This window comes from Hemitrygon akajei, chromosome 5 (genome assembly GCF_048418815.1).
Source record: "Hemitrygon akajei chromosome 5, sHemAka1.3, whole genome shotgun sequence".
NCBI classification, from domain to species: domain Eukaryota; kingdom Metazoa; phylum Chordata; class Chondrichthyes; order Myliobatiformes; family Dasyatidae; genus Hemitrygon; species Hemitrygon akajei.
Genome location: NC_133128.1, coordinates 96,651,151 through 96,670,583, shown reverse-complemented (window position 1 = coordinate 96,670,583; position 19,433 = coordinate 96,651,151). Strand labels below are relative to the sequence as shown.

Sequence of the window (19,433 nt, the reverse complement as noted above, 5' to 3'; positions counted from 1 at the left end):
TATTTCTTTTATTCCAACTGTTACTATTACCATAAAAGTGCTTCTGAACGTCTTAGGCTCTTAAATGTTTGTTCATAACAACATTTTCTCTTTCATATTAATGAAAGAATTAAAGTGAATTCCCATTGAAAACTGTGAAATAGCTTTTTATTCATATTAAGCTCTTTAATGGTATAAACTGAATATTGCTCGCATGACGTCACCACGTGCTGCGTTAATGAGGCATAACCAAAATTAAAAACCAGCCAGACAATCGGACTTTGATGGACAGCCAATCCAACCAATTAAACTGCGGTAAGATGGACAACTTAACTTCAATGAGCCAGCAGTAGCAAATAAAAAGTCAAAGGGAGTGGGCGGGGCTTATGTCATTGTCTCCACCCCCTGAGCCGTAAAGTTTGGTTGAGCGGCGCCTCAGAAGTTGAGCGTTTGAGATTGGGTTCATGCTGACGCTGGGCGACGGGCTGCTTTGAGGATGAATGGAGGAGCTCTCCCTCAGTTCGACAACAAGGAGCACGTTTTAAAGTTGGGCGGCAGCTTTGACAAGCAACCCAAGTGCGGCTTCCACACCATCCGGTGTAAGTGCTGGCGCTCGCTCCCAAGGTTGAGGAAATGTGAAGTGTCAGTGAATGAGAGGCAAAGAGTGAGAATGGAATGGAATTCAGGAGGAGAATGTAGGGGGATTGAGGAGCATGGAGCGGGGATTAGGAGGGAGAATGAGGTTGGAGGGGGCATTTGTGAAGAAGATGGAAGGGATTCAGGAGCAGGAAGAGCATGGAGTGGGGATTGAGGAGAATGGAGTGATGATAAAGGAGGAGAATAAGGTTAGATGAGGGATTGATGAGGAGGATGGAAGTGGGTTTGGGGATAAGGATGGAGACCAAAAGAGGATGAGGATGATAGGCGGCTGAGGATGGAGAGGGCAAAGAGGAAGGGGATGGAGGAGGCTGGAGGCAGGATGGAGGAGGACGCTGGAGTGGGGATGGAGAAGGACAATGGAGGGCAGATTGAGGAGGAGGGGTGACTGGTGAAGATTGGAGGATGGAGGGGGGATTGACAGGAGGTTGAGGATGGAGAGGCCAAAGGACGAGGGGGATGTTGGAGACGTTGAGGAAGAAGATGGATGGGGGACTGAGGAGGAGGATGGATGGGTTCTGAGGAGGAGGAAAGAGCAGAAGTTGAGGAGGATGGGGGATTGATGAGGAAGGTATGGAGGGGGAAATTCAGGAAGAATGGGTAGAGAAATGTTTGAGGAGGAGGGGGTGCAGGATGGATGGGAAATTGAGGATGATGGAGAGAGATGGCAATGGAAGAGGACGGAGGTGAGGGGAGATTGCGATGGTGGAGGCGGAGCCATGGATAGAGAGGAGGAGGAGGAGGAGGAGGAAGAGAACGGAGAGGATATGGATATAGAGGAAGAGGATGGAGGGGAGATGGAGGAGGAGGACAGAGTGGAGATGGAGGAGGCCAGAGGATAGATGGAGATGGAGGAGGACAGAGGGGAGATGGAGGAAGAGGAGGATAGAGGGGAGATGGAGACAGAAGAGGAGATGGAGGTGGAGGACAGGAGAGACTGAGGTGGAGGAAGAGCAGGATGGATGCCGAGGAGGAGGATAGAGGAGTACGGGGGTATGGAGATGGAGGACACAGGGTAGACAGAGGATGACAGAGAAGAAACAGTGAAAACTGAGGTGGAGGACAGGGGGGTGATGGAGGTGGAAGAAGAGCAGGATGGACAATGAGGAAGAGGAGGATGGGGAGATGGTGGTGGAGGAGGATCGAGAGGAAACGGAGTTGGAGGAGGACGGAGGGGGATGTGGAGACGGAGGAGGAGGATGGAGAGGAGGTGGCGACACAGGACAGAGGTAGAGGTGGAGACAGAGGATGAAGGATAGCCGGGGATGGAGGGATTGCAGAGATGGAGGGGAGGCTGAGATGGAGGGGGGGGTGGAGGGGAGGCAGAGGAGGGGATGGAGTGGAGAAGGAGATGGAATTGGAAGGCGGAGATGGAGGAGCAGGATGGAGGGGAGGCGGAGATGCATTTGGAAGGTGGAGGGGAGGTAGAGACGCATTTGGAGGGCGGAGGATTGTTGGAAATGGTGGGGAGGATGGAGGGGGTTGGAAATGGTGGAGGAGGACGGGGTGGAGATGGTGGAGGAGGATGGGGAGCTGAAGATGGAGGAGGTTGGAGAGATGGAGGAAGTGGACGGGGTGGATGGAGATGGAGCAGAGATAAAGATGAAGGAAAAGGATGGCGGGGAGATCGAGGAGGAGGAGGGTGGTATGGAGATCAGGGTGCAGGACGAATGGAAGATTGGGATGCAGATGGAGGATGGGGAGATGGAAGCAGAAATACGAGAGGAGGTGGAAATAGAGTAGGAAGGTGGGGATTGGAGGAGGAGGAAGGGGATTTGGAGATGGAGGAGGAGGGAGGGGAGTTGGAGATCGAGGAAGAGGATAGTGGGAGAATGGAGCTGGAGGAGGAGGAAGAAGGGGAGATAGAGATGTCTGAGATGGAGGAAGGAGTGGAGATGGTGGAGGAGGAGTTAGGAAGGGAGATGGAAATGGAGGAGGATGGTGTGGTGGAGGAGCAGGATGGGGAAATGTTTCAAGCTACAGTGAAATACTTTGGTTTGTAAGCCAGCTCTTTCATCGTATCTGTGTATTGAGATCATACAAGGGAGGTGGTAAGAGAATGGGTGTGAGTGGATGAGAATGATGTTGAAGTGATGGAGAGGTAGGTGTGAATGGGGTTTTGGGGAGGTGTGTGGAGAGGAGTTGACAGTTGGTAGAGAACATGGGTGAGGTGAAATTGAGAAGGGCAGGAGAAGAATGTGTGTTGGAGTTTGCCTGGGTTTGGTGGGTGCTTTGGTAAGTAAAGAAATATATATTTGCTTGTTGCTTTTTATAGTCTCAGGCCCTTTCAGTTTTCTCGGTGATAATTGGTAACTTGAAATGCCAGTTTGCTCACTCCAAGTCCCTAAACCTGGTTGTAGTTTTATTTTTGGTATTGTAAATTGAAGAACAAATGTTGCTAAGGTAGTGGATATAATTTTCATTCTGTATAAGCTTCTGAAGATCCTTTGTATCCTCCTGAAAAGTAGATGGTTGGTAAGAAGGGGCTGAAAAGAGTGAGGGTCATGATGAGGGTCTCAACCTGGAATGTTAACTGTTCATTCCCTTTCATGGCTTCATGGATGCTACCTGACTTGCTGAGTTCCACCAGCACTTTATGTGTGTTGCTCAAGAATGGTGGAGGATGGAGGGGTGATGAGAAGTGGATAGAAGGGTGTTGAGGACGAGTGGTGGGGGATGGAAGGGTGCTGAGGGTGTGAAGGATGGAGGGGGATTGAGAAGGAGGGGGGTGGAGGATGGAAAGTGGATTGAGCAGGAGGAATGGGAGGATGAAGGGGAGATTGAGGAGATTACTGGCATCTATAGAATCTCTGGCGTTGGATAACTTTTGTTAATGTCTAGTGTAAGTAGCTTCACTTATCTATGTTGGGTGTATGACTCATATTCTCTAATTGTTTATTTTTTTATTTGCTTTAAGTATTGGTTGAGTAATTAACTGGATGTATGTTCTTTTGGGTGATGCCAGTATCTGAGTAGTTTCAAACTTCTGCGTTAACAACCAACCCAACCTTGGAGTGTGCTGGGGCAGCCTGCACGTGTTGCCATACGTTCTGGCACCAACATAGCATGCCTACAATGCTTGTCAGAGTAACACAAGCAACAACACAACAAGCCAAGCCCCTTTCCTTCTCCTAGCCATGCACATACATGGACAGTCCTCCAGCTCCAATAGAATTTAACTTCTAATCTACTGATTGACCTTCAAGTTCCAATCTTTGGTATTGATCACCACATTAGCCAATGTTGGAACCCTGAACTCCAGACGACACGTCAACATGACTGACTGGCTCTCATGTCTCCTGTTGGCGTGTACTTCTGATTGCTGGCCTTTGAGTGTGAGCGAATGCGGGGAGAGGAATCGATGGCAATGTGGGTAGAATTTTTAAAAAGATAGGATTAGTGTAGTTTGGACTCAATGGACCAAAGGGTCTACTTTTCTGTTTGTGACTAAATAACTGGAAATGCTTATCTAATTTAGTGATTGCTCAGGAGGGGTCGGGGAAGATGATAGAGAATGTGTTACAACAGGCAACCTGCTGATCATATGGTTGGTATAACTATATAGGGTCAACTACACAGCTTTGATATTTAGTAATAAATAGAATAGGTTGGGTGAAGATCTTGGTTTCATTCTCAAAAGTAAGCTGGGTTTGTCCATCTGGAAGTTTCACACTATTCATCTTGGGGTTTATTTGCATTTCACCAATTTTAACTGAATGCCAGAAACTTCGTTTTGTAGTTTCATCAAGCCTTGTCTTGATGAGTTTGAAGGTGGGGAAATTAATATTGAGGTGCCTCTTTTGGGTGTAAGTTTTACATTTGCTGGCCCTGGGCACACTTGGCAATTCATTTCCTTTATTTACTTATTTTGTTGCTAACAAGTCCAGTGTTTCCTGGCAGTTACTAATTTGCCAAGCTATAGCCTTGAACTGTTGCGGAAGTTGTCCAATTGTGCTGTTGGGTCAGACTTAACCTAGTAATAATGAAGGAGTAGCGATTACATTTCCAAGCCTGGATATAAGTCTTCAGTTGATAGGAGATGCATATTGGCAGTTGATTGGGTTTCATTTCCCGCAGTAATCTGTAAGGGTTTTGTACGCTCTCCCCACAACTTCATGGGTTTTACTGTGGGTGCTCTGGTTTCCTCCCATATTCCAGGTAAGGTTAGTGAGTTGTGGGCATGCTATTTTGGTGCTGGAAGCATGGCGACACTTGTGGGATGCCCCCAGCACAACTTTGGGCTGTGTTGGTTGTTGATGCAGGTGACTCATTTCATTTCATGTTTTGATGTACACCTGACAAACAAAGCTAATCTTTAAGAAGAAAAGTGCTGCATTTTTGAGATGACACAAATAATGGATTGGTGGCTTCAAGAGAGTATTCAGAAACAGAGGGACTTGAAATACAAGGCCAGGATTATATTAAGATGTGATACGTTCTATGGTGCATCGAATACAATCATCATGGTAGTGTAGTGGTTAGTGTGATGCTATCACAGCTCGGGGCATTGGAATTTGGAGTTCAATTCCGGTATCCTCTCTAACCAAGCTTGTATGTTTCTTCTTGTGTGCACCTGGGTTTCCTCTAGGTGCTCTGGTGTCCTCCCACAGTCCAAAGATGTCCTGGTTGGTAGGTTAATTGGTCATTGTAACTTGGCCTGTGATTAGGCTAGGGTTAAACTGGGGGTTAATACAAAGTACACTGCAGATGCTGTGGTCAAATCAACACGTACAAACAAGCTGGATGAACTCAGCAGGTCGGGCAGCATCCGTTGAAATGAGCAATCAACGTTTTGGGTCGAAACGTTTCAGGATTGACGAAGGGTCTCGGCCCGAAACGTTGACTACTCATTTCAACGGATGCTGCCCGACCTGCTGAGTTCATCCAGCTTGTTTGTACGTGTTAAGTTGGGGGTTGTTGGGCTTCCTGTTCCACGCTGTCTCTAAATAAGTATGTTGGTAAGAGACAAAGGGGACATGCTGAATTTATTTAGCCTTCTGAGGAAGCAGAGGTATGGGTGAGTTTTCTTGGCAGCAGTTGGACAAGGACAGGCTATTTTTGATATTCACACCTAGGAACTTGAAGCTCTCAACCCACTGAACTTCTACGTTGTTTGTACAGATAAGAGAATGTGCAGTGCCTCCTTCCTGAAGTTGACCATCATCTCTTTTGTTTTGCTGACATTGAGAGAAAGGTTGTTGTCATGACACCATGTCGCTAAGCTCTTTATCTCTTTCCTGTACTCATTGTTATTTGAAATGTAGCCCACAACAGTGGTATTGTCTGCAAACCTGTGGATGGTTAGAGCAGAATCTGGCCACGGTAGAGTAGGGAGCAGCAAACAAAACCTTGTGGAGCACCAGTGTTTAGAATAGAGTGAGGGCCACGAAGAAATTTGGAGATGAAAAGAGTTAAAGTCAAAGACTTGTTATTGACAAGGTGAATGAAATCAAAGGAGAAGGGCAAGTTCAGGATAAAAAGAAAGAAATACCCATGAGAGAATTTTTTTACTAGATGTTGGCAAAACTAGAGACAATAGACAATAGGTGCAGAAGTAGACCATTCGGCCCTTCGAGCCTGCACTGCCATTTTGAGATCATGGCTGATCATCTACTATCAATACCCGGTTCCTACCTTGTCCCCATATCCCTTGATTCCCCTATCCATAAGATACCTATCTAGCTCCTTGAAAGCATTCAGAGAATTGGCCTCCACTACCTTCCGAGGCAGTGCATTCCAGACCCCCACAACTCTCTGGGAGAAGAAGTTTTTCCTTAACTCTGTCCTAAATGACCTACCCCTTATTCTCAAACCATGCCCTCTGGTACTGGACTCTCCCAGCATCTGGAACATATTTCCTGCCTCTATCTTGTCCAATCCCTTAATAATCTTATATGTTTCAATCAGATCCCCTCTCAATCTCCTTAATTCCAGCGTGTACAAGCCCAGTCTCTCTAACCTCTCTGCGTAAGACAGTCCAGACATCCCAGGAATTAACCTCGTGAATCTACGCTGCACTTCCTCTACAGCCAGGATGTCCTTCCTTAACCCTGGAGTCCAAAACTGTACACAATACTCCAGGTGTGGTCTCACCAGGGCTCTGTACAAATGCAAGAGGATTTCCTTGCTCTTGTACTCAATTCCCTTTGTAATAAAGGCCAACATTCCATTAGCCTTCTTCACTGCCTGCTGCACTTGCTCATTCACCTTCAGTGACTGATGAACAAGGACTCCTAGATCTCTTTGTATTTCTCTCTTACCTAACTCTACACCATTGAGATAATAATCTGCCTTCCTGTTCTTACTCCCAAAGTGGATAACCTCACACTTATTCACATTAAACGTCATCTGCCAAGTATCTGCCCACTCATCCAGCCTATCCAAGTCACCCTGAATTCTCCTAACATCCTCATCACATGTCACACTGCCACCCAGCTTAGTATCATCAGCAAATTTGCATGGAAGGTCTGAATCTTGGTGGTGGTTTCATTTGTACGTGCAGAGAAACAGACTGCATGACCCATTGATTCAGTGCCAACCAGCATTCATTCATATTAACCCTACTCTAATCCCAATTTATACCACCCCCCCCCCCCCCCACCCCATACTTTTCTTCCAGATTCTGCCAATTTCCAATCCACAGTTAACCGACAACTCGTACATTGTTAGACCATGGGAGGAAACGCATGCATTTGCAGGGAGAATGTGCAAACTCCTCACAGAAAGCTTTGAGGTCAGAATTGAACTCAGATTGCTGGGTCTGTAAGGCTGGGAAGCAGACCACCAGGCCACCGATCAGGAACAGCTCAGACTCAGCTGCGTACAGGAGTCTGAGATCCCACACCACCAGATTCAGGAACATTTATTACCTTATAGCTATCAGGTACCTGAATCATTGAGGATAACTTTACTCACCTCAGTGCTTACAGTGGTACTAGAAAGTTTGTGAATCTTGTAGAATTTTCTCTATTTCTGCATAAATATGACCTAAAGTGTGATCAGATCTTCATGTAAGTCCTAAAACTAGATAAAGAGAACCCAATTAAATAAATAACGCTAAAAGCATTATACTTGTTAATTTATTTATTGAGAAAAATGATCCAATATTACATATACATGTGACAAATAAATAATGAGAGGCTGATGTGTTACAGGTTTTCTATCTGCATTTACTCTTTTTGTAAACCTTCATCCTAAGGACTGTTAAGAGTCCAGTTACTGCTTTCACTGAGTTTCACCAACTTTTTGGTATATAGGTGCTGTGTCACATTTGGGTTCCTCAAAGGTACATGGTTTTCTTTCTCAACAGGCAGTCAATGGTGTCCACCACTGAGCCATTTAATACGCAACACTGCAGTTTGACAGGATCTTTTGTCATTATGTAATGGCTCCAGTTCTTTGTTTCAGATGATTTCAAGCCAGCATCCATTGACACAACATGTGAAGGAGACCTTGAAGTGGGCAAAGGGGAACAAATCACAATCACCTTGCCGAACATAGAGGTAAGAACTTGAACAAATGTAGACAGCCAGATGGCTAAATTGTCTGAGATGTCTGCAAATACGAGCATGGAACTTGATACACTGCCATTTGGAATTCAGGGTGGTTAAGGCCTGTTAACCCTCTCTTCCCCCACCTCCATTTTTCTACTATCCATGTGCCGATATAAATGTTTCTTAAATTCCCTAATGGCATTCCATGCACCTACCACTCTCTGAGTAAAAATAAATGAATAAATACCTCTGACATTCTCCCTATAATTATCCTCCTTATTTTCAAAACCCTTCTGTTGGTGCGTGGCCAAGTGGTTAAGGCGTTGGTCTAGTGATCTGAAGGTCGCTAGTTCGAGCCTCAGCTAAGGCAGCATGTTGTGTCCTTAAGTAAGGCACTTAACCACACATTGCTCTGCGATGACATCAGTGTCAAGCTGTATCGGCCCTTGCCCTTCCCTTGGACAACATCGGTGGCATGGAGAGGGGAGACTTGCAGCATGGGCAACTGCTGGTCTCCCATACAACCTTGCCCAGGCCTGCGCCCTGGAAACTTTCCAAGGCGCAAATCCATGGTCTCTCGAGACTAATGGATGCCTATTGATCTATTCTGAACCTCCTGAAAAAGGACTTGCATTTATGGAATATCTTGAACATCCCACCAGTGTGTCTCAAAGTACTGTTGTGGTCACTTTTGCAGTGTAGAAAACATAGTAGTCAGTTTCTGCTTAGTCAATTTCTTACGGGTGTCAATAATTAAAAAAATGTTTTAATAATGTTGAGAGAGACTAGGAATTGATTTCCCTGCGCTTCACAGTAACTGTTTTGACATTTAACCGTGAGAGAAGACCGAGCCTGATGTGAAAATAATAATATAAAAGAGGATGCCAAAAGTTTTCAGATATATAAAAAAGAGTACAAGAGGCAAGAATGATATTGGACTGCTGGAAAATGACGGGGCAGAAGTGAGTGTAGTAGCGTTTACTAAGGAGAACCTGCTTGAGAAGCTGAAAGGTTTACACCCCAGGTTTCTGAAAGGGGTAGCTGAAGAGATTGTGGAGGCATTAGTAATGGCCTTTCAAGAATCACTAGATTCTGGAATGATTCTGGGGTACTGAAAAATAGCAAATGTCACTCTGCTCTTTAAGAAAGGAGGGAGGTGGAACAAAGGAAATTATAGGCCAGTTAGCCTGACTTCAGTGGTTGGAAGATGTTGGAGTCCATTGTTAAGGATGAGGTTTTGGGGTGCTTGGCACATGCTAAAATAGGCAAGATATCTTGTCTAACAAATTTGTTGGAATTGTTTGAGGAAATAAAAAGCAGGATAGATAAAGGAGAATCAGTGGATGTTGTTTACTTGGATTTTCAGAAGGCCTTTGAGAAGTTGCTGCACATGAAGCTACTCAGAGTAACAGCCCATGGAATTGCAGGAAAGATATTAGTATTGATAGCAGATTGTCTGACTGGCAGAAGGCAAAGAATGGGAATAAAGAGAATAAAGATTCTGATCTGATTTTCTGGTTGGCTGCCGGTGACTAGTGGTGCTCTGAAAGGTTTGTTGTTGGGACCACATCTTTTCATGTATTATGTCAATGATTTGGATTATGGAATTGGTGGCTTTGTGGCCAAATTTGTGGATGATACAGCAATTCTAGGTGGAGAGGCAGATAGTGTTGAGGAAGCAGGGAGTCTGCAGAAAGACTTGGATAGATTGGGAGAATGGGTAAAGTGAAAGATGGAATATAGTGTAGGAGAGTGTATTGTGCACTTTGGTAGAAGGAATAAAGGCATAAATTATTTTCTAACTGGGGAGAAAATTCAAAAATCAGAGGTGCAAATGACTTGGGAGATCTCTTGCAGGATTTCCTAAAGGTTAACTTGCAGATTGAGTTGGTGGTAAGGAAGGCAAATGCAATGTTAGCCTTCATTTCAAGAGGACTAGAATATAAAAGCAAGGATGTAATGCTGAGGCATTATAAGGGATTAAACAGACCGCTCTTGGAGTATTGTGGGCGGTTTTAGGCCCCTTATCTATGTACTGGCATTGGTGGGGGTCCAGAGGAGGTTCATGAGAATGATTCTGAGATGTAGTGTATCCCAGACCTGTATTGTGCTGTAGGTTTTCTATGTCTCTATATATTTAAAATGGTTGATAGTGTTTTTAATTAGTCCAGGCATCAAAGGTTTACAGGATGAAGGTAAGAGCAGGGTGTGTGAGAGAGATAATAAATCAGCCATGATGGGATGGCAGAGCAGACTTGATAGGTGAATGACCCTAATTCTGTTCCTATGACTTATGGTCTTATGGCAAAGCAGCATCTCTAACAGTGTAACACTCCTTCAGGGATGCACTGAAATGAACTTTATGAAAGAGTTTGTGGAGGGCTGGTTGAATCTGGAATCTTGTGACCAATCTGAGAGAGTTTATATAGTGAGTCACAGCTAATTTGTGGCTTTCCAAGATGCTACAATAATTAGCCCATCGTATCTGTCTATGGTCTTTCTGTTATCAGCTTAATCTTGCTGCTGTATTTTTTCCAGATAGCCTTGGAATTAGTTTTTTCCTTTAAGGGTACAGTTCGCAGCAGGAAACAAGCTGCTGAAGGGACTCTGGTCAGGCAGCAGCTGCGGAGCAGAAGCATGGTTGACATTTTGAATTCAGCCCCTGCATCAGGGTCTTGACCTGAAGCACTAGCCTTCACAGATGCTACCTGACCCATGGAGTTCCTCAGCAGTTTGTTTATTTCATGGTCCAGGTTAAGGCATCAGCAGTCTCTTGTGTCTCCAAATATATAGATCAAATCCTTTTTCATAAAGCCACTGCTGAAACTGCAGAGAGTTATGGACACAGCTCAGCATATTTGGAAACCAGCCTTTCCTCTATGGAATCTGTCTGTACTTCACGCTGCCTTGTAAAGCAGCCAGCATTATCAAAGACCTTTCACTGAACATTCTCTCCTCTCCCCTCTCCCATTGGGCAGAAGATACAAAAGTCTGAAAACACTTACCACCAGGCTCAAGGACAGCTTCTATCCCACTGTCAGACTCGTGAGTGGGCCTCTTGTACGATAAGATGAGCTCTTGACCTCATAATCTATCTTGTTATGATTTAGCACTTTATTTTTTTACCTGTACGGCACTTTTTGTGGTAGCTTTTACACCTTATTCTACATTGTTTGTTGTTTTACCTTATTATACCTCAATGCACTGTGTAATGATTTGATCTTATGAACAGTACGCAAGGCAAACTTTTCACATAACTCAGTACATGTGATCATGAATACCAATACCATACCCTTTTAAGCAGTGCTGTCCAGGCTATAATGAATATCAACACTGGTCTTAATTTTCTTTGCTTTTCAAACTAGAATTTCTGATTTTTGTTTGGACAGGGATCAACACCACCCATGTCAGTGTTTAAGGGCTCAAAGAGACCATACCTCAAAGAGTGTATTCTCATTGTAAATCACGACACTGGGGAATATCGGCTTGAAAAGCTCAGCAGCAACATCTCAGTGAAGAAAACCAGGTGGGTAATCCACGCTGACTCTGTTACTCTGATAAGGGCAATATGCACTGCATTGTATTGCACACCACCTGGTCCTAGCGGGGAAGCGTTTGCTACTGCTGTTCAGGAGGATTTAAACTAATGTGTCAGGGGGATGGGAACAAGTGCAGAGAGACAGAGGGGTGTAAAATGAGGGTAGAAGCAAAAAGTAGTAAGGTGAAAAGTAGGAAGTGGCAGGCAGGCAAATCCAGGGCAAAAATCAAAAAGGGCCACTTTTCAACATAATTGTATAAGGGCTAAGAGTGTTGTAAAAACAAGCCTGAAGGCTTTGTGTGTCAATGCGAGGAGCATTCGTAACAAGGTGGTTGAATTGAATGTGCAGATAGTTATTAATGAATATGATATAGTTGGGATCACAGAGACATGGCTCCAGGGTGACCAAGTATGGGAGCGCAACATCCAGGGATATTCAATATTCAGGAGGGATAGACAGGAAAGAAAAGAAGGTGGGGTAGCATTGCTGGTTAGAGAGGAGATTAACGCAATAGAAAGGAAGGACATTAGCCTGGAGGATGTGGAATCGATATGGGTAGAGCTGCATAACACTAAAGGGCAGAAAACGCTGGTGGGAGTTGTGTACAGGCCACCTAACAGTAGTAGTGAGGTTGGGGATAGCATTAAACAGGAAATTAGAAATGTGTGCAATAAAGGAACAGTACCGTAGATGCCGGATTATAAGCCGCTACTTTTTTCCCACGCTTTGAACAGCTTTGAACACTGCGGCTTTTACTATGGTGTGGCTAATGCATGGTTTTTTTTCATGCCGCCAAAAACATTTTGCCTCGTAACAGTAGACCAATAAAATTGATGAGTAGTTCACAGAGGTCCAATGAAATTGTACGATAAATCAAGCGCACTTTCACAATTAAATTATTGTAAATCAGTCATTTGTACTCACCCTCATCAACATGGAAAACACTCGAAGAAAAGCATTGTGCTGCCTTTATGGCAGTTATTTAGTTTATAATATTTTCGCTTAGTAATTCATTTGTTAGTATTTTCTAGTTAAAGTTAGAAGTGTTTTAACTATATTTGTTTTCTGTACTACATCCCGGGATGCTATGACGTCACATCCGGTTTCGCCGCGTCTTGTGGGAAATACCGGTTTGCGATAAACGGAAAGGTGGGGGGGGAGCGCATTAGACCCGCGCGAAAACGCTGCTTTTAAGTTAAAGGCGATCAATAACTTTTCCTGGTAGGCTGCAGTATATATTTTTTTACCAGTCGTTAGGAGATATTGGAATGTTGTTCGTGCACTGTTCAGTAAAAAAGTATACGCAACGTAATTTGTGTGTTACCGATACGTATGTATATTTAAAAGTAGCCGTGTTACAGGCACGGTTCGAAAAAAAGCATTTGCAATGTGTATTTGTTTATGTTACCATACGGATTTAATTAAAAGTTAAAAAATCCTCACGTGTAATATCTTTCTGTGTAAATATCTCATATTACAACGTGGGACACCTGCGGCTTAAAATCCGGTGCGGCTTGTACAAGTACAAAATTGATTTTCTTTCTAAAATTAGAGCCTGCGGCTTTTAATCAGGTGCGCTCTGTAGTACGGAATCTACGGTAGTTATAATGGGTGACTTCAATCTACATATAGATTGGGTGAACCAAATTGGTAAGGGTGCTGAGGAAGAGGATTTCTTGGAATGTATGCGAGATGGTTTTCTGAACCAACATGTTGAGGAACCAACTAGAGAACAGGCCATTCTAGATTGGGTATTGAGCAATGAGGAAGGGTTAGTTAGCAATCTTGTCGTGCAAGGCCCCTTGGGTAAGAGTGACCATAATATGGTGGAATTCTTTATTAAGATGGAGAATGACATAGTTAATTCAGAAACAAAGGTTCTGAACTTAAAGAAGGGTAACTTTGAAGGTATGAGACGTGAATTAGCTAAGATGGACTGGCAAATGACACTTAAAGGGTTGGATGGTAGATATGCAATGGCAAGCATTTAAAGATCACATGGATGAACTACAACAATTGTTCATCCCAGTTTGGCAAAAGAATAAACTAAGGAAGGTAGTGCACCCGTGGCTGACAAGGGAAATTAGGGATAGTATCAAGTCCAAAGAAGAAACATATAAATTAGCCAGAAAAAGCGGCACACCTGAGGACTGGGAGAAATTCAGAGTCCAGCAGAGGAGGACAAAGGGCTTAATTAGGAAAGGGAAAAAGATTATGAGAGAAAGCTGGCAGGGAACATAAAAACTGAATGTAAAAGCTTTTATAGATATGTGAAAAGAAAAAGATTGGTTAAGACAAATGTAGGTCCCTTACAGTCAGAAACAGGTGAATTGATCATGGGGAACAAGGACATGGCAGACCAATTGAATAACTACTTTGGTTCTGTCTTCACTAAGGAGGACATAAATAATCTTCTGGAAATAGTAGGGGACTGAGGGTCTAGTGAGATGGAGGAACTGATGGAAATGCATGTTAGTAGGGAAGTGGTGTTAGGTAAATTGAAGGGATTAAAGGCAGATAAATCCCCAGTGGCAGATGGTCTGCATCCCAGAGTGCTTAAGGAAGTAGCCCAAGAAATAGGGGATGCATTAGTGATAATTTTTCAAAATTCCTTAGATTCTGGATTAGTTCCTGAGGATTGGAGGGTGCCTAATGTAACCCCACTTTTTTAAAAAAGGAGGGAGAGAAAAACCGGGGAATTATAGACCAGTTAGCCTGACATTGGTGGTGGGGAAAATGCTAGAGTCAGTTATCAAAGATGTGATAGCAGCACATTTGGAAAGCGGTGAAATGGTCGGACAAAGTCAGCATGGATTTGTGAAAGCAAAATCATGTCTGACGAATCTTATAGAATTTTTTGAGGATGTAACTAGTAGAGTGGATAGGGAAGAGCCACTGGATGTGGTATATTTGGATTTTCAAAAGGCTTTTGACAAGGTCCCACACAGGAGATTAGTGTGCAAACTTAAAGCACATGGTATTGCGGGTATGGTATTGATGTGGATAGAGAATTGGTTGGCAGACAGGAAGCAAAGAGTGGGAGTAAACGGGACCTTTTCAGAATGGCAGGCAGTGACGAGTGGGGTACCGCAAGGCTCAGTGCTGGGACCCCAGTTGTTTACAATATATATTAGATGAGGGAATTAAATGCAGCATCTCCAAGTTTGTGGATGACACAAAGCTGGGCGGCGTTGTTTGCTGTGAGGAGGATGCTAAGAGGATACAGGGTGACTTGGATAGGTTAGGTGAGTGGGCAAATTCATGGCAGATGCAATTTAATGTGGATAAATGTGAGGTTATCCACTTTGGGTGCAAGAACAGGAAAACAGATTATTATCTGAATGGTGGCCGATTAGGAAAAGGGGAGATGCAACGAGACCTGGGTGTCATTGTACACCAGTCATCGAAAGTGGGCATGCAACAGCAGGCGGTGAAAAAGGACAAATGGTATGTTGGCATTCATAGCAAAAGGATTCGAGTACAGGAGCAGGGAGGTCCTACTGCAGTTGTACAAGGCCTTGGTGAGATTGCACCTGGAGTATTGTGTGCAGTTTTGGTCCCCTAATCTGAGGAAAGACATTCTTGCCATAGAGGGAGTACAAAGAAGGTTCACCAGATTGATTCCTGGGTTGGCAGGACTTTCATATGAAGAAAGACTGGATCGACTAGGCTTGTACTCACTGGAATTTAGAAGATTGAGGGGGGGATCTTATTGAAACGTATAAAATTCTAAAGGGATTGGACAGGCTAGATGCAGGAAGATTGTTTCCGATGTTGGGGAAATCCAGAACGAGGGGTCACAGTTTAAGGATAAAGGGGAGGCCTTTTAGGACCGAGATGAGGAAAAACTTCTTCACACAGAGAGTGGTGAATCTGTGGAATTCTCTGCCACAGGAAACAGTTGAGGCCGGTTCATTAGCTATATTTAAGAGGAAGTTAGATATGGCCCTTGTGGCTAAAGAGATCGAGGGTATGGAGAGAAAGCAGGTACAGGGTTCTGAGATGGATGATCAGCCATGATCATACTGAATGGCGGTGCAGGCTCGAATGGCCTACTCCTGCACCTATTTTCTATGTTTCTACCACTTTGGTACATCAGTGGACAGCATAGTGGTTAGCATGATCATTTTACAGCAGTAGCGATCTCTGACTGAGATTTGGTTCCTGCTGCTGCCAGTAAGGAGTTTGTATGTTGTTACCGTTACCCCGTGGGTTTCCTTCGGGTGCTCTGGTTTTCTCCTATATCTCAGAGTGGATGGGCCAAACAGCATAATTCTGCTCCTGTGTCGTACAGTCTAAGTGAATTGTAGGCATGATATGTTGGTGCTTGAAGTGTGGCAAATCTTGCGGGCTGCCTCCAGCTCATTGCAAGCAATGACACATTTCACTGTATGTTTCAATGTACATGTGATAAATAAATCTTTAAAATCTGAAGTGTGTGCTACAAACTCCTAAGGTACTATAGGTGCTGCTGAGCCTTCCCTACTATCAAGGAGGTGTTGGTGGTCCAAGAGGACCCTTCTGCGATGTTCACTCCCAAGAACTTAAAGCTGGAGGACCCTTTCCACTACTGCACCATTTGTGAGTAGTGGAACTTGTTCATACCTTAATTTCCAGAAATCAATAATCATTTCTTTGTTCTGATGTTGAGTGAGAGGTTATGTTTATTACAACATTCAGCCAGTTTCTGCACCTCCTCTCTGGATGCTGTTTTGTGTTATATGTACTGTGGTGTCATCTGCAGATTTGAGGATGGAGTTGGATGAGTAAGAAGAGTGAAAATGAGCAGGCTCAGAACACATCCCTGCAGAATGCATTGAACATTGGTGTTCAGGGTCAGGGAGATTGATGTGTATCTGTCTAGTCTGACTGTCTGGGTGTGATCTGTAAGAAAGTCCAGAATCCAGTTGCAAATTGGTATGTTGAGTCTCAGACTGTGTAGTTTAACAGTTAACTTGTTGCGGGGAGTATGGTGTTGAAAGTAGAACCGTGGTCGATTTTAAAAAGCATTCTGCTGTAAGAGTCCTTATGCTCCAGGTGTTCCAGTAGAATGCGGAGAGCGAAGAAGATGGCATCTTCGATCGATCTGTTGGCCTTGTAGAGTAACAGGGATGGGGATGTTAATGAGGGACATAACCAGTCTCTCCTGGTACGGCGGCCATGGGGGTGAATAGAGCCAGTCTGTGGTCACTGAGGCATGTTACCGATGACTGACTGACTTTTGGGATTGGTACAATGGTTTTGAAACATGCAGAGACCACAGCAAGGGTGAGGGAGAGGTTATAGGTTTCAGTAAAATCCTCTGCGTGCCGGTCAGCTCTGTCCCTGGCACAGCACCTAAGTACGCTGTTGGGCAATTTGGGCAATTAGTGACCTTTTTCAGTTGTCACAAAGTGACAGGTTTGAGAAGCTCTAAATTGCACTGGGAAAGGAGATGCTCCTGTGAGGTTAGGCGATTTGAGGCTGATCAAAGAGTTGGAGATACATTGGTCATTATGGATAAGCCAAAGGGACTGTTTCTGTGATAAGTAACTCTAAGAAGCTGGAATAGGACAAGCTATTTACATTTTTTTTTAGAGATCAACAGGCTAGTACAGGTTAGTACGTTGTGGGCATGCTGTGTTGGCACTGGTAGCATGATGACACCAGTGGGCATGCTGCCCCAGCACATCCTCAGACTGTTGACACAAATTACACATTTCACTATGTAAAAAAAAAAAGCTCATCTCTTTAATCTTTATCAATGTACACAAAATTTATTTTGGTATTTTACAATTTAAGTTCATTGTAGGCAGTATGAAGCTAACTGAAAGTCTGAGTATTTTCCGAGTTGTAAACTTGTGATAATATAATAATTATATTTGTAAATTGGTTTATTATTGTCACATAACCTGAGGTACAATGAAAAACTTTGTTTTGTATGCTATCCATTCTGATTATTTCATCACTAGTGCATTATGGGAATAAAGGAAAATATAATGGAATGTGGAATAAAGTATTACAGTTACAGAGGATCAGAATCAGGTTTATTTTATCACTGACACGCGTTGAGAAATTTGTATTGTGGCAGCAGTAAAGTTGAAGACAAAAATTACTGTTAAGTTAGCATGTAAAACAGCGCAAAAGAGTGTTCATGGCAAGGTAGTGTTCATGGGCCATTCAGAAATTTGATTGTAGAGGGAAACCTTCCTTTCACCCAGCCATACGATCAGAGTCCTCCAACCCCAGCACATGGTTGAAAGAAAACTGAATGTCTGTGCAGGAGAGAAGATCAGTTTTAGTGTAGATTGAAAGATTGGCACATTGTGGGGCTGAAGGACCTGAACTGTGCTTTACTGTTCCGTGTGCATTGAACTCACTTTCCAAGACTCCAGAAATGAGTGTCCTTGCAACCTTCACCAATAAATGCAATGAATAGAAAGTTTTAATGTAGTTTTCTTGATCTCCTCCATTTTTTGTTTAACATTTCAACCCACACTTTAAGGTGGGTGTTAAATTTAATCCTTAGTAACTTCCTAACAAACTTCTACCAATCTTGTTGAAATTTTCAATTGACCCTCAGCCATTATTTTTTTGGAAATAAGTACAGTACTCAGGATTTCCAGAAACCTCTATATGGAGAAGTAGGGGGTGATATCACACTCCCACATATCATGCATGATTTTATACTGAAAGAGAAAGCCTGCAAAAGGTAGTGGAAAAATCTCGGTACATCACAGGGAAAAGCCCTCACCACCATTGAGTGCTGTTGCAGGAAGACATCATCAGGGACCTCTGGCATCCAGGTCATTCTTTCTTCTCACTGCTGCCATCAGGAGAGAGGTACAGGAACATGCCACCAGGTTCAGGAACAGTTATTACCCCATCAGGCTTCTGAACCAGAAGTGGATAACTTCATTTCTCTGAATTGATTCCACAACCTATGAACTCCCTTCCAAGGACTCTACAACTCATGTTCTCAATTTTTATTAGTTTTTCTTTTTTTTTCCTTTCTGTATTTGTACTTTTTGTTTACATCTGCCCATTGATTGTTTCTCTGTCTTTGTGTGCAGTCTTTCATCGATTCTATTGTTTATTTGTATTTACTGTGAATGTCAGCAAAAATCTCAGGGTATGGTGACATGTATGTACTTTAAAAGTATATTTACTTTGAACAATGAATAGTGTTTCATAAATCTGTGACCTCAACCACAAAGCAGGACAAAGTACATAAAATCCACTATTAGCGCCAATATCTTGTAAAGTATTCAGCTTGGAAACACCCTTCCTAAAGTGCATGAAGAAATTAAAAAATTGCAAATGTGTATTAGAAAATACATGCCCTTCATATTTCCTTTGAAATGACTCCCTTTCACCTTAAATGCATGCCCTCTGGTTTTAGAAATGTCAGCCCTTGGAAAAAGAAGTTATCTGTCTACTCTACTTATGTTTTTCATAATCTTATGAACCTCTACCGATCTCCCCTCAGCCTCTGCTGCTCCAGAGAAAATAACCCAACTTTGTCCAACCTCTCGTTATAGCGTAATCTCTCTAAACCAGGCGACATCCTGGTAAACCTTTCATGCACCCTCTCCAAAGCCTCGACATCCTTCCTATAATGTGGCAACCAGAACTGCATGCACTACTCCAAATGCGGCCAAACTAAAATTTTATAAAACTGCGGTATAACTTCCTGACTTTTGAACTCAATACCTCGACTAATAAAGGCATATGCGTCCTCAACAAATGTGTAGTCACTTTCAGAGAGCTACATTTTAATGGTCTT

At 43.4% G+C, this 19,433-nt stretch overlaps 1 protein-coding gene across 1 annotated transcript in view; it reads left to right on the top strand.

Annotated features, from left to right (window-relative positions):
- Nucleotides 1-398: 398 nt before the first annotated feature.
- Nucleotides 399-19,433, top strand: part of eaf2 (ELL associated factor 2) — a 63,151-nt gene continuing 44,116 nt past the window's right edge. The window contains exons 1-3 of the mRNA XM_073046107.1: nt 399-578; nt 8,044-8,138; nt 11,519-11,655. Of these exons, the coding sequence (XP_072902208.1) occupies nt 476-578; nt 8,044-8,138; nt 11,519-11,655 (335 nt within the window). The 5' untranslated portion in view covers nt 399-475. The remainder of the gene's footprint in view (nt 579-8,043; nt 8,139-11,518; nt 11,656-19,433) is intronic.